At 50.8% G+C, this 12,197-nt stretch overlaps 7 protein-coding genes across 9 annotated transcripts; 4 read left to right on the plus strand and 3 right to left on the minus strand.

Moving 5' to 3' along the window:
• Positions 1–182: 182 nt before the first annotated feature.
• Positions 183–1,468, minus strand: CG17982 (uncharacterized protein). Of its 2 annotated transcripts, none has more exons than NM_001298078.1 (1): positions 183–1,468. In NM_001298078.1, the coding sequence occupies exon 1, from the start codon at positions 1,152–1,154 to the stop codon at positions 249–251; it is 906 nt and encodes a 301-aa protein (NP_001285007.1). In that variant the 5' UTR covers positions 1,155–1,468; the 3' UTR covers positions 183–248. The 2 variants fall into 2 exon arrangements, with proteins under 2 accessions (NP_001285007.1, NP_572447.1); NM_132219.2 differs by having other exon boundaries at positions 183–1,238.
• A 68-nt stretch (positions 1,469–1,536) lies between these two features.
• alpha-PheRS (Phenylalanyl-tRNA synthetase, alpha-subunit) lies at positions 1,537–3,235 on the minus strand. The gene has a single exon (NM_132220.4). The coding sequence runs from the start codon at positions 3,126–3,128 to the stop codon at positions 1,632–1,634; it is 1,497 nt and encodes a 498-aa protein (NP_572448.1). The 5' UTR covers positions 3,129–3,235; the 3' UTR covers positions 1,537–1,631.
• Positions 3,236–3,471: 236 nt separating this feature from the next.
• CG2129 (uncharacterized protein) lies at positions 3,472–5,488 on the plus strand. Its single transcript, NM_132221.4, has one exon. The coding sequence runs from the start codon at positions 3,582–3,584 to the stop codon at positions 4,977–4,979; it is 1,398 nt and encodes a 465-aa protein (NP_572449.1). The 5' UTR covers positions 3,472–3,581; the 3' UTR covers positions 4,980–5,488.
• A 93-nt stretch (positions 5,489–5,581) lies between these two features.
• On the plus strand, positions 5,582–6,338 carry CG15336 (uncharacterized protein). Its single transcript, NM_132222.3, has one exon. The coding sequence runs from the start codon at positions 5,648–5,650 to the stop codon at positions 6,125–6,127; it is 480 nt and encodes a 159-aa protein (NP_572450.4). The 5' UTR covers positions 5,582–5,647; the 3' UTR covers positions 6,128–6,338.
• Positions 6,339–6,415: 77 nt separating this feature from the next.
• Positions 6,416–8,319, plus strand: CG10959 (uncharacterized protein). 2 transcript variants are annotated; one of them, NM_132223.4, is made up of 2 exons: positions 6,416–7,109; positions 7,178–8,319. In NM_132223.4, exons 1-2 carry the CDS (start codon positions 6,531–6,533, stop codon positions 7,928–7,930), a joined length of 1,332 nt encoding a protein of 443 aa, NP_572451.1. In that variant the 5' UTR covers positions 6,416–6,530; the 3' UTR covers positions 7,931–8,319. The 2 variants fall into 2 exon arrangements, with proteins under 2 accessions (NP_572451.1, NP_001259324.1); NM_001272395.1 differs by having other exon boundaries at positions 7,184–8,319.
• Positions 8,320–8,363: 44 nt separating this feature from the next.
• On the minus strand, positions 8,364–9,908 carry Gbeta5 (G protein beta subunit 5). Its single transcript, NM_132224.3, has one exon. The coding sequence runs from the start codon at positions 9,774–9,776 to the stop codon at positions 8,700–8,702; it is 1,077 nt and encodes a 358-aa protein (NP_572452.1). The 5' UTR covers positions 9,777–9,908; the 3' UTR covers positions 8,364–8,699.
• Positions 9,909–10,580: 672 nt separating this feature from the next.
• Positions 10,581–12,166, plus strand: CG18262 (uncharacterized protein). Its single transcript, NM_132225.2, has one exon. It carries the CDS (start codon positions 10,677–10,679, stop codon positions 12,084–12,086), a length of 1,410 nt encoding a protein of 469 aa, NP_572453.1. The 5' UTR covers positions 10,581–10,676; the 3' UTR covers positions 12,087–12,166.
• Positions 12,167–12,197: the final 31 nt, after the last annotated feature.

Here is a 12,197-nt window from a genome sequence, read left to right on the forward strand (position 1 = left end):
GATAAATTCATATAAACAACATAAATATTGTTACATATTTTAATACTAAAATCATAAATATACTTGTTCGCAAATATATTTGCGCCACAAAAGAATGGGATTGGATGGCCAACTAATTAGTTACTAAATCGATGGGTGATATCAACTCCCTGCAAGAATCAAGTCAGACAGCTTTTATTTTTGAACGTAGTGGATTTTTTGTTTTTATTCACTTATTGGTAATTGTCAACTACCAGGATGAACTGGAGTCAAGTGCGGGAGAAGCGCCAGGACTTCTGCAGCGCCTGCTTGACGAGCTCATCCGGCGAGGGAGTATCAAAGCGGAATCTCTTCACCTGGATGCCGTAATCCTTATACTGGCACATTCGCAGGTGCTGCCGTTCCAGCGGAGTGACGGCGTACACTAGACGGGGCTTTCTCGGCTCCGGATAGCCCACCATTTCGTCCAGCATGAGCCCAATGGGTCCCGGTTGCTCCCGGTAGTCGCTATTCGCTGGTGACCGATCGGCCAGCACGTCCTCGTCGTAGTTGATGGATCTTTTGCTGGCCAAGAGAGTTACACCGGTCGTGCTCCTTCTTCCGCGATCGCAGGCAATGAAGGGTATGGCAAAAGGCTCACAATTGGTCAACTGGCGCGCCTTGCTGGCCAGCTCCTTGGGCGGTGCGCCTTTATGCCTGGCGATAATCGTGGACGTGAGGTCAATGAGTGGGGGTGCTGACGTGGCTGTATTCACCTTTGTCCCATCGCCTATATCCAGCTTCTTCATGCCGCTCTCCAACCTTGTCAGCAGGGGTATGTTCAGGGGCTCCTTGGGCATCGCGACCAGTTGGGGTAACACAAATCCCATTGATTGCGGCTTGTTTTCGCCCTCCGATCGCTGCCGTTGCCTCAACTGGATCTCATTGAGTAGCATTTGATTGTGTGCCTCCGCCTCTCGGCGGTATTCCTGCTCGGCAGCGGCATCCGCATTCGTCTGCAGCTGCAATTGTGGAATTCTAAGCTGTGGAATTTTGAGCTGCGGAATTGTGAATTTTGGCATCGCTTCTGGGCTCGTGCCACTTATACTGCTCAATTTGGACAAATCGCTGGTGGGCTGGAGACCAAACTCGGCCTGGATCGCCTGGTGGAGGGACTTCTTCGGATTGCTTGCCATTTTTCAAGGCCCAAACTCCAGCGACGATGACGAATTTGTTTATTTTTTTTTTTCTTTCTTCTTTTTTGCGTCTCTCCTTTGTTGTTTTCTTCGCTCGTTTGACGTTGTTTTGTGGCAAAGTTGTCAAATAGTTTCAACTGATTGACTGATTGTCAAACATGTTTTTATTATTCTCACATATTTTAGGATTCTCACTCTAAGCAGTTTCTTTAAAAATTTTCCGAATTTTATAAACCCGATATGCTTCCCTCAAACAATAACCTAAAATGCAGATAGCATAAATCGGCTGCACTTGACAACCCTGAACAACAGCTGTTTGGAGGGAAAATACAAAAATGGTTCGCCAAATGTTATATTTCCCTTATCAATATAGACCCAGTTTCTGTGGCGGAACTTTTATTTATAAATATGTTTTGGAACATTCATGTGTGAAAAAAAATGCAATTTGATCGCAGGTCCTATTGATTTTTTAAGGTATTAAGCATGATCCAGCCGGCAGATGGGGCCCTCCTCCACCATCTTTAGATCCACTTTGGGTCCGACCAAATCGCGAATGTTGTTGATGCCGTACTTGATCATGGTGGGTCGCTCCAGCGACAGACCCCAGGCGATTACATTCACGTTCTCCGGCAGTCCCATGGGCAGCAGCATCTCCGGCCGGAAGACGCCCGAGTTGCCCACCTCGATCCACTTGGCCAGGCCGGGGTGATAGCAGAAGATCTCCATGCTGGGCTCGGTGTACGGATTGTACGCCGGCTTGAATTCAAGCTGCGTGATGCCCAGCTTTCTGAAGAACTCGTACAGCGTGCCAATGAGATCGCCCAGCGTCAGACCAACATCTGCAATCACGCCCTCCACCTGATGGAACTCCGCCAGATGTGTGGCGTCCAGTGTTTCGTTGCGGAACACCTTGTCGATGCTGAAGTACTTGGCTGCTTTGAAGCCGCCCTCCTGGTTGGCCAGCTTGTACAGCATCCTCGCACTCACGGCCGTCGTATGCGTGCGCAGTAGATTCTTCTGCGCCTCCTCCAGCTTCCAGTCGTAGCCGTAACCCTTCGATCCATAGCCACCCACAGAGTGCACCTTCTTCACGCGCTCCAGATAGTCCTGCGGAAACTTGTGGCTTTTGGCCGGATGATTCACGAAGAAGGTGTCGTGGGCATCGCGAGCTGGATGCTGTTGCGGCTGATAGAGCGCATCGAAGTTCCAGAATGACGATTCCACATAGTTGTTCGTAGGCATCTCTGAGAAGCCCATCTCGAGGAATATCTGCCGGAACTCAGTGCGCACTTTGAGCAAGGGATGGAGATGTCCACGCGTTGGTGGTGCACCCAACGCATCAAAGTTATAGGCCTTGAACTTGAGCTGGTCCCACAATCCATTTGCGAGCATTTCCACCGTGAGATCCGTCTCCAACTTGGTGAGAGTGGTGGCAAATTCAGGGCCGCGTGCCAGCACGAAGCTCTTGGTGGTCGTTTCCTGGAGGAGCTTGCGTTTCTTGAAGTCGGCCACCTCCTTGGCAGGCAGCTGGTCACCCTTTCCCAGCGCCACCTGCTGCAGTTGATTGCGCACCACATCCGTAATGGTGTCCACCTTGCGGCGCACCAGCGGCGGCGTGACGCTCTTGTCCACCAAAATCCAGCCGTGCGACATGGCTTTGCTAAAGCCCACTTTGGCATTTGCGCCACCGGCTGCCATTAGAGCCGCCTGGGCGATTCCCTCCGGCGGAACTAGGTCGTAGACCAGTGCCTCATGACTGCCATTCTCCACGACGGCGCGACCCTCGTCTGTGAGGCCCAAACTCTTGTGGGTGACCGTTTCCGCGGTGACTAGTTCGCCATGCGCCTGTATGCTCTTCAATGAGCCCACAATCTTCTGGTGATCCTCGGCAAAGAGTGCGGCCAGGTCCAGTGTGTCCGCCTTGTCGGTGGTCTCCAAATGCTGGAGAATGCGCTCCGTGAGATCGGGATGCATAGCTGGCGGTTCAATGGTTGTATCTTTCAAGGAAATTCGGAATTTCAATACCGGAATCTCGTGTTGCCACAACGCAGCCTATCGGAGCTATCGTTCTTCGATAACTGCGTCTATCGTTCGAAACGACGACGGTGGCTAAAAAATAGCCAATAAGCTTAAAATAGCTATAATTATATCTAGATATTGGAAATTTGTATAAATATTTCAGCGAATAGTAAGATATGATACTTTTGTCACTAACATTTCAAAAGTAAATGAAATAATAATAAAGATGTCTCATATAAAGAACTGGTTTCAACTCGGTTTATTTTTCCGCTTACCATCACAGTGGCACCTCCAATAAAAACAGCTGTTGACGCCAAGACTAAAAGTTTGCGTTCCAATTAGAACGGCGAATATATTCGAAAAAAGGAGCAAATCCTGGGGAGCAACGGCCAGGTGGGAGCCGCAATCATGCTCAAGTCCCTCAAGCCGGACACGTACGCCGGAATGGCGAACGCCAAGTGCGGCGAGATCTACTTCCAGAGCCTGCACAGCTTCCGCATCGACTGTGCGTTCTGCGAGATGAAGAGCTTTGTGTTCGGAGACTTCCTGCTCCACGTCCAGAACATTCACTTCGAGAACGGCCTGCTGAAGACGGAGGCAACGGACGCCGGTGCGAATCTCAAGCAGGAGCGGGATCGTGAGCGGGAGCCTAACTCGCCGGTGCCCATTGTGGCGCAGGTGAATCCATTTGCCTGGTACGAGATTGGTGGCGATCACAACGAGGACAGCGACGATGAGCGCGTTGTCCTGGAAAAGCAGGATGAGGACGAAGATGAGCGGCCAGGCAGAAGCATAATCAAGTGGCAGGACCATCAGTCGCTGACCAGCGAATCTCTACGTCAAGTCCGAGCCCTCAAGGTGGACTACAAGGAGGAAGACTCCGAGCAGGAGGAGTGCGGCATGGAGCTGGATCTGGACAGCGAAGGCAGGCACTCTGCCAAGATTCCGCACTCGTGTCCGCACTGCACAAAAGTTTACCAGAGCCGCAAGGTCCTCGAACGCCACATAATGCGCCAGCACAAAGACACTCTCTCGCCGGATGTGGACAGCGAGGACGCGGACTACGAGCCGCCCAAGGATGCGCCCGTCAAGTCCGCTGCCCAGGAGTACAAGTGCGAGCACTGCGGCAAGATCTACCATGGCAAATACAGTCTGCGTCAGCATTTAAAGCGGGATCATGACAACGGCGAGGAAGGAGGCTCCGCCATCTTCACCTGCCTGGAATGCGAGGCCCAATTGCCGCGCCTGCGCCTGCTGGACGAGCACATGGTGCAGGCGCATGGCGGCGCTGCCTGTGTGGTTTGCGGGCGGCGCTACAAGACGCGACACGAACTGAAACGCCACCAGCTCAAGCACACCAGCGAACGGAACGTGCCCTGCCCGCATCCCGGCTGCGGCAAGCGCTTCTTCACCATCCGTCATATGCGCAATCACGGCAAGGTGCACACGGAGCAAAAGAACTTCGTCTGCGAGAGCTGCGGCTACAGCTGCCGGAACAAGGAGACGCTGCGCGTCCACATCAGGAGCCACACGGGCGAACGGCCGTTCGGGTGTCAAGTGTGCGACAAAAGATTCCCCTCCCATTCCGGCCTGCGAGAGCACATGGCCATGCATTCCACGGAGCGACCGCATGTGTGCAGCGTTTGCGGTGCGACCTTCTCCCGACAGAAAGGCCTCTACCACCACAAGTTCCTGCACGCGGACACCAAGCAGTTCGTGTGCAAGCTGTGCGGGAATGCCTATGCCCAGGCCGCCGGTCTCGCTGGACATATGCGCAAGCACCGGAACGACGAGCTCAACGGATAGGATCCGGATCACCGAGGTCGTAGTCTAAGTTGTACGTTTTGTATCTTCCAATTCCGACGTTTAAGTTCAGGAACTCAGGCATAGGCTATATATAGGATTACCATAGAAATCAATGGTTTTTTGCATTGCTCCGGCATGGAGCGGGTATCATGTGACTCTTCGGTCCTCGTTTCACGGGTTTCCATCGAATTTATTTGACACGCACTGTAAATAATATCCCTAGTTTTAGATAAACTGAAAGTTTGTTAATCTGTTTCGAGTGAACTTAGTTTGAGGCAAATTTAATTGGCTCGATTGTAAGTACTAAGACTAAACTACATTTCCATGAATTTTCTAAACTACCAACTCAAATAATAACTAAACTTTGTTAAGGTTTAAACTATACATTAAGCACACAATGCTTCCAAGAACCAAATCGAACGCCGTAATCTCGGCAACCGGATGTGGCTAGTATTCGAATGGTTAACTTTTTTGTATTGATAAATATACATAACATGAATTTGATTCGCAAAAGAGAGCCCGCGTTTAAAATTAGCCAAGCGATTTGGTACCTTTGACAGCAATTAATCGGTCGACTGCTGCTAAAGCGGCCAAATGCCAAGATGGTATTGGATGGGGTGCGTCTAACAATAGTGCCGACGATTAGATTTGGCACACGCGGACCGACCATGTCGGCGGAACGTCCAGCTGCCAGCTCCGATAATCGGCGACTTATGTGCGAGTTCTGCGGCTATCGGACGCGCATCTATTGGAATCTGCAGATCCATCGTCGGCGACACACCGGCGAAATGCCCTTCAGTTGCCAGCAATGCCAGGCGCGTTTCCCGGCCAGCTATCAGCTGAAAAGCCACTTGGAGCGGCACTTGGACGCCGGCGAGCGACGCCAGCGGCACATTTGCACCGACTGCAACGTGGGTTTCTCCAGTTCGCGGGCCCTGTACCATCACCGGACGCTCCACGAGGATGGGAAGCGCTTCAAGTGCTCCCAGTGCGACAAGTCGTTCGCTCAGGCGGCGGGCTACGCCCAACACAAGCGGATTCACCGCCAGAGGAACCAGCGAGCCACCGAAACCACGGATCTGAAGGATCTGCAGATCAAAAGAGTGGTTTCAAGTGTTTTTCATCGGCGCGAGTTTAACACTGCATAAAATTCAGTGGAGTAATTAACATTTTATTTTTGTGTCATATTCAAATTTAAAAAAACCGGGTAACCGATTCGTTATTTCAACTGAAGTGCCTTATAAATAAAACAGGCAGTATCACTTTCTAAGAGTCTGGTAACAAATTGGTAACACTTGAGAGGAGCATATTGCTTAGCTATTTAATATACATAGATCAAATATAATTAATTTTGAACTTAAAATTTATTTTGTAGTTTATTCGGTCAAACGGTTAGTTTGGTTTGAAACATAGCTGAATGGCTGTGAAATCAGTGCTGGTTTGAGTCTGCACTAAATGTCTATCGAAGTCGATCGAAATTTTGTTTACATATTTTATTTTAATTTTGGTAAATAATATTGCAACAATTTTAATGTAAATAAGAATCAGAAAATGTTGAGACACTGCCTCGCCAACGTCGACTACGTCCGCCTGCACGCCCAGCAGCAGTTGCGTCCCAAATGCGGCGAGATCTTCTACGAACCGGAGGCGAATAGATTCCAACTGGTCTGCCTGCTCTGCGACATGAAGCACTTTGGATTCGAGGACTTCGCCCGCCATATCCGTAATGTGCACTTCGACAAGCAGGGCCGACCGCTCACCAAGACGGTCACGGGACTGGGCAGACTAGCACGAGAGGAACAGGAGTTCCAAGGGGTCAGCGCAGAACCATTGGCTGTGGACAGCTTCAAGAAAGAGTACCTGCCCAACGAGGATGTTCTGTCGGAGGAGGAGGACGCGGAACAGGAGCTGGGACTGGAACAGGACGAGGGCAATCCACTACGCATCATGGTGCTCGGGGGTAAACAGTCCGTGGACGAGGAGACCATCGATACGATGTGGCAGCCGGATCATGACAGTTCCTCCGCATCCGTCAACGAGGGGTGCGCTCTGGAGGCTCTGTTGGGCGTGGAAAATCCGCAAGACTATCAACCGGATGAGGACGGGGAGGAGCACCAGTCTGTTTTTAAGGTAGAAAAACTGTAGTACGTGCACTTGAAGAAGGAAATCCAATATCTGAATATGTTTTTTCCCTGCAGAAGCAGCGCCAACCAAAGGACTACAACTGCCCACACTGCGACAGGAGGTACACGACGCAGAAATACCTAAACACCCACCTAAAGATGAGCCATCCGTTTCCGCAGGCCTTCAAGTGCGTCGACTGCAAAGCCACCTTCGATGTGGACCGAGCATTGGCCCAGCATCGTCGCAAGGAGCACACGGAGTTCGCCTGCCAGCTATGCGACAAGGTGTTCAAAAGCTCGCGATCCCTTCTTCGCCATGTGCAGGGTCACTCCGGCGCCAGGACATTCAAGTGTGAGCACGAGAACTGCGGCAAGTCGTTTGTCAACCAGCACAACCTCACCTCGCATCGGCGGGTCCACAGCGAGGAGCGGAACTACGTGTGCGAGCTGTGCGGCTATAGATCCCGCTACCGGGAGGCGTTGATCGTCCACCGGCGCACGCATACGGGCGAGAAACCCTTCCAGTGCCAGACCTGTGCCCGCCGCTTTGCCTCCAAGTCGCTGCTCAACGAGCACCAGGCCATGCATTCCACCGAGAAGCCCTACAAGTGCGACAAATGTGATTCGGCCTTCTCCCGCCCGAAGGCGCTCTATCACCACAAGCATCTGCATTTGGGCATCAAGAAGTTCAAGTGCAAGATCTGCGGTAATGCCTATGCCCAGGCGGCAGGTCTATCCGCTCATATGCGAGCGCACAAGCTCCAGGCGTCCGTAAATGCGACGGAGGGTGCCGAGGCGGAACCCATCGAGATGCTTTTCACCTACTGACCGAACTGAGTGGAAACCTCCTGTCGCCTTAAGCTCTATTTCCATATAACTCAAGATATTCAAGATACACCACAAACAATGTTCACTGTTCTAGATTTTATAGATAGCTTATCAATGTTTATGGACACCCGACTCTTTCGTTCCAACTTTTCACATATATATATATATCTGTAAATAGTATTAGACATTTTCCAATCTAAGGCCGCAAATGTTCTTTTTTAATTTAAGTGATGAAGCCTTCCATTTCTGTGTCTCAAAAATTAGTACCTACATATCAGTAGAAGTCGTGTGTAAGCTGTTATATCTGTTAGTTTAGCTAGTTTTAAGCCAAGACCTTGCTTCCGACTAGGACAAACCACGTATGTACAATAAATGTTCTGATACACGTTACTCCAACATGGACTTTCAAATGGGCGCACAAAGAAGCCAGTTTGTCTATAGCTCAACATTTATTTCGAACAGGAACTTATAACTAGTCGCATATTGGTTACACTTGGATGCATATACATGTATATATTTAGATTCAATTTGGTACAGCAGCTGGTAGTAAGCATAACACTGCGGTAACCAAGACATCCATGCTGGCAATCCCGACATGAGACATATGTACACACTTGGGGGATCACCGAATCCGTAACTTAACTATCCTAGAGATGCGATGCACAACACAAAAAAAAAAAAAAAAAACAAATCAGAAGAGAGGGAAAACAAAGCGAGACGGCATCTGTCCTGGACAAATGCATCCCCCAACAATAAGGTGCCACATGGCTTAGGCCCACACCCGTATGGTGTAGTCCCAACTGCCGGTGGATAGAGCGGTGCCATCGGGCGAGACCTGGACGCAGGACACCTTGTTCTCGTGCCCGTACAGCAGGCAGACCCTTTCCGATTTCAGCGTGTCCCACAAGTTGACGGTGTAATCGTTGTAGCCAGCAAACAGTAATCTTCCACTGACCGAAAAGTCCACCGAATTGACGCCAAAGATGATGCTCTCCTTGGCGAACACGGCCACCTCGCGATCCGCTCGCATATCGTACAGCCGGCAGCTGCTGTCATCCGATCCAGTGGCTATGGCATCTCCGCAAGGATGGAACTTAACGCTATTCACATCCGATTGATGACCCTCGAAGGACTGAACGACATGACCAGAGCGCATGTCCCAGATGAAGGCCATGCGATCGCAACTGCCCGAGACAAAGGTGTTGCCCGTTTCGTTGGGAGCCAAATCGATGGCCATTACATCGCCGGAATGTCCGTGGAAGCTTTGCAGTAGCTGGCCCGATTCCACGTCCCACAAAGCGCATGTGGAATCGCCACTGCCCGTGAGGATTTGCTGATCGGAATTCGGATAGATGCAGCACGACATGTAGCTGGTGTGGGTGCCCACTGTGCGCTTCTTGGCGGCCATCTCCTCATCGGAGGTTATCGGATACACGGTGACCTTATTGTCTAGTCCGCCGCAGGCCACAAAATTGCCCGACGGCGCGTAGGCACAGGCCATAATCCAGGTGGTGGGCATGGTGACGGCGTGCTCCTTGTTCGTGGTGAACGCATCCCAGATGATCAGACGTCCGTCCTGCGACGAGGAGATGATGTGACGCTTGTCGGGACTCCAGTCGGTGCACAGGACCTTCGCCTGGTGGCCCTTGAGCACCTTACGCGGCTTGATGTTCACATAGGCGATCTGCTCCAGCCGCTCTGCGATGTTCGACAGATTGACGTCGTTCAGCTTCTGGCGCTCCTCCTCCAGTTTGGTCTTCAAATTCTCCGCCTCTCGCACCAAACTGGCCATCTTTTCAGTGGCATTCGCGTTCGCATTGCTCGCTGGCACCGCCGCCTCCGACATGGTTGCTCTGAGATGGCGCTTCTATGGATATCTCTCGGGGATTGTGTGTCCTATCCCGTTCGAACTTCTCCAATTGGACAGCGAAAAATCAATCCGAAAAAAAGTGTATACTCGAATACGAAAATCCGAATACACAGCGATAGGCGCGGTCGGTTATCGATAAGTTTTACCGTTGGTAAATGGCAGAATGTACCGTTACATATCCTTTATTTTCGGAGAACTTGATAAAAGATTGTGACGATGTTATTATTATTAATTTTCATCAATATGACAAGGTATTGATGAAAATTGGCGTCAAAATTTGTTAAATTTTTGTTCTGTTTTTGTTAAAAGCCGGTTTTCCGAATTTCCCTCATAAAATAATCAGTTTTTTGCCCAGAACTTTGAAAATAATTGACCAAATATGGTATGTCATATCTCGTTGAACTCGTAATGAAATTTCCAATCGAATTGCATTCAAATTTGCGAATTCAAAATTTTTCCATTTTTTTGCAAATTTTAATTTAATGTTACCCCTTAAAAAACATGAAAAATATGACACAAAAATAAATTTTTCTATGCCCGCCCAAAAGTGATAGGGTTCGTTAGTAGTGATAATTGGCTGTTCAAAACAGTTATTCTTTAAGCTGCATGATGATTTTCCGCCAAGTTATGACTAGAAACTACTTGTGATAACGAACTTATCGGAGTAAATACCATTTCAAATGTGGCGCCACAACCAAGGTAAGCTCAACACTGCGGTTCGTTAGCCAACACTACCATCAGCTGGGGAAAACCACCCTTCCCCACCCCCTTGAAACAAACACTTACAAAAAAGCGACGCCAACGGCTGGAATCCTCTGCTAATCCGGAGCCAGTTGACCGCCACTTCCACACAGGCAGACCAGGGAGCAAGCCGCGATGATCAAGGTGCAGCCACCGCCGGATGTGGCCGGTGGCTACCACAATCTGCGTTGCGGCGAGGTCTTATTCAGTGCACCCGCCTCCTACGAAGTGAGCTGCTTGCTGTGCGACCAGCGTTTGCCGTTGGACGGCTACCCGGAACACTTCCGGCTGAAACACTTCACGAACAGCTCCAGCTCGCTGTGTTCCAACGAACTGGAAAGCGATCCCATTGCCCAGGACGTCGTCGAAGTACAGGGAAATGAGGAGCTACATGAGGAACTGGCAAAGGAAGCTAGCCCGGACTTAGAGGAGGAGGAGGAGGAGAAGGAGGAAGGTTCCAAACGCCAGCATTACCAGCGTGCAGCGGCCATGAAGAACACCCTGGTGGAGACTCGCGAGGATTTGCTGGACATCGAACTCGACTGGACGGGCGGCGAGCAGTCGGAGCATAATGAAACTCACGAGGAGGAGGAGGGGGAATCGGATGATGATGACACGAAGGACAGCAACGACACGAAGGACATGCTCTTCCAATGCGATCAGTGCGACCGGGCGTACAACACCAAACGCAGCCTGCAGAGCCATCGCCGCCTAAAGCACAGCGAAGCCAACGGCGGAAGTCTGGACAAATCCGCCAGTGAACGCAATAGCAAGAAGCGGAAAGGTCCGCCGAAGGTGTACAAATGCAACGAGGAAGCCTGCAACCAGACATTTCGCACCGAACGCGATCTGCGCGGCCATCGCTGGAAGCACACGGGAATCTTCTGCGACATTTGCGGCAAACCCTTCACCCAGTCGGGCAACATGATGCGCCACCGCCAGCGACACAGTGGCATCAAGCCGCACAAGTGTCCGGAATGCGACGCGACCTTTTACACGCAAAAGGAGCTCTCCTCGCACAGTATCTGCCATACTGGTCGCATGCCCTGCATCTGCGAGGTGTGCGGACGACCTTGCCGAGATCGAGGCGTTCTCACGGCGCATATGCGTCGCCATACGGGCGAAAGGCCGGCCAAATGCGAGGTGTGCGGCAAGGCATTCTATAGCTTTCATGACCTCAATGTCCATGCTGTATCGCATACCAATTTGCGGCCCTTCGTCTGCGACGTTTGCGGCTCCACGTTTCAACGGAAGAAGGCGCTGCGGGTGCACAAGCTGCTCCACTCTGAGCAGCGCAAGTACGCGTGCAAATTGTGCGGCAAGACGTTCGCCCAGTCCGGCGGTCTAAATGCCCACATGCGCAGCCATGATCCGGCGAGAGTTAAGGGAGCTGTGAAGCCGCTGCCGCAATCGGTCACCATCGAGGTGATCGAGGGCAAGAGTCCGCCCACCACCACCATCACCATGGCCATCGACCTCAATGTGGAGGAGCAGCTGGTAAAGCAAACCGAGACTGCACCCACCACTTGGCGCCTGGCCAACTGAGTAGCTAGCTAGGATTAATATAAGGTTAGATGTAGTTCATCTATAAGTTCCAAATTGCGCCATAATAAATGAGAGAAATCAGAAGATTGGAAATGAATTAATAATCGTAAG

Source organism: Drosophila melanogaster, chromosome X (genome assembly GCF_000001215.4).
Source record: "Drosophila melanogaster chromosome X".
Lineage (NCBI taxonomy): Eukaryota > Metazoa > Arthropoda > Insecta > Diptera > Drosophilidae > Drosophila > Drosophila melanogaster.

Coding starts and splice junctions, on each gene's coding strand:
- CG17982 (NM_001298078.1), bottom strand. CDS start 1,154: ATGGCAAGCAATCCGAAGAAGTCCCTCCACCAGGCGATCCAGGCCGAG.
- alpha-PheRS (NM_132220.4), bottom strand. CDS start 3,128: ATGCATCCCGATCTCACGGAGCGCATTCTCCAGCATTTGGAGACCACC.
- CG2129 (NM_132221.4), top strand. CDS start 3,582: ATGCTCAAGTCCCTCAAGCCGGACACGTACGCCGGAATGGCGAACGCC.
- CG15336 (NM_132222.3), top strand. CDS start 5,648: ATGTCGGCGGAACGTCCAGCTGCCAGCTCCGATAATCGGCGACTTATG.
- CG10959 (NM_132223.4), top strand. CDS start 6,531: ATGTTGAGACACTGCCTCGCCAACGTCGACTACGTCCGCCTGCACGCC. Junction 7,110..7,177: donor AGCACCAGTCTGTTTTTAAG/GTAGAAAAACTG, acceptor TTTTCCCTGCAG/AAGCAGCGCCAACCAAAGGA.
- Gbeta5 (NM_132224.3), bottom strand. CDS start 9,776: ATGTCGGAGGCGGCGGTGCCAGCGAGCAATGCGAACGCGAATGCCACT.
- CG18262 (NM_132225.2), top strand. CDS start 10,677: ATGATCAAGGTGCAGCCACCGCCGGATGTGGCCGGTGGCTACCACAAT.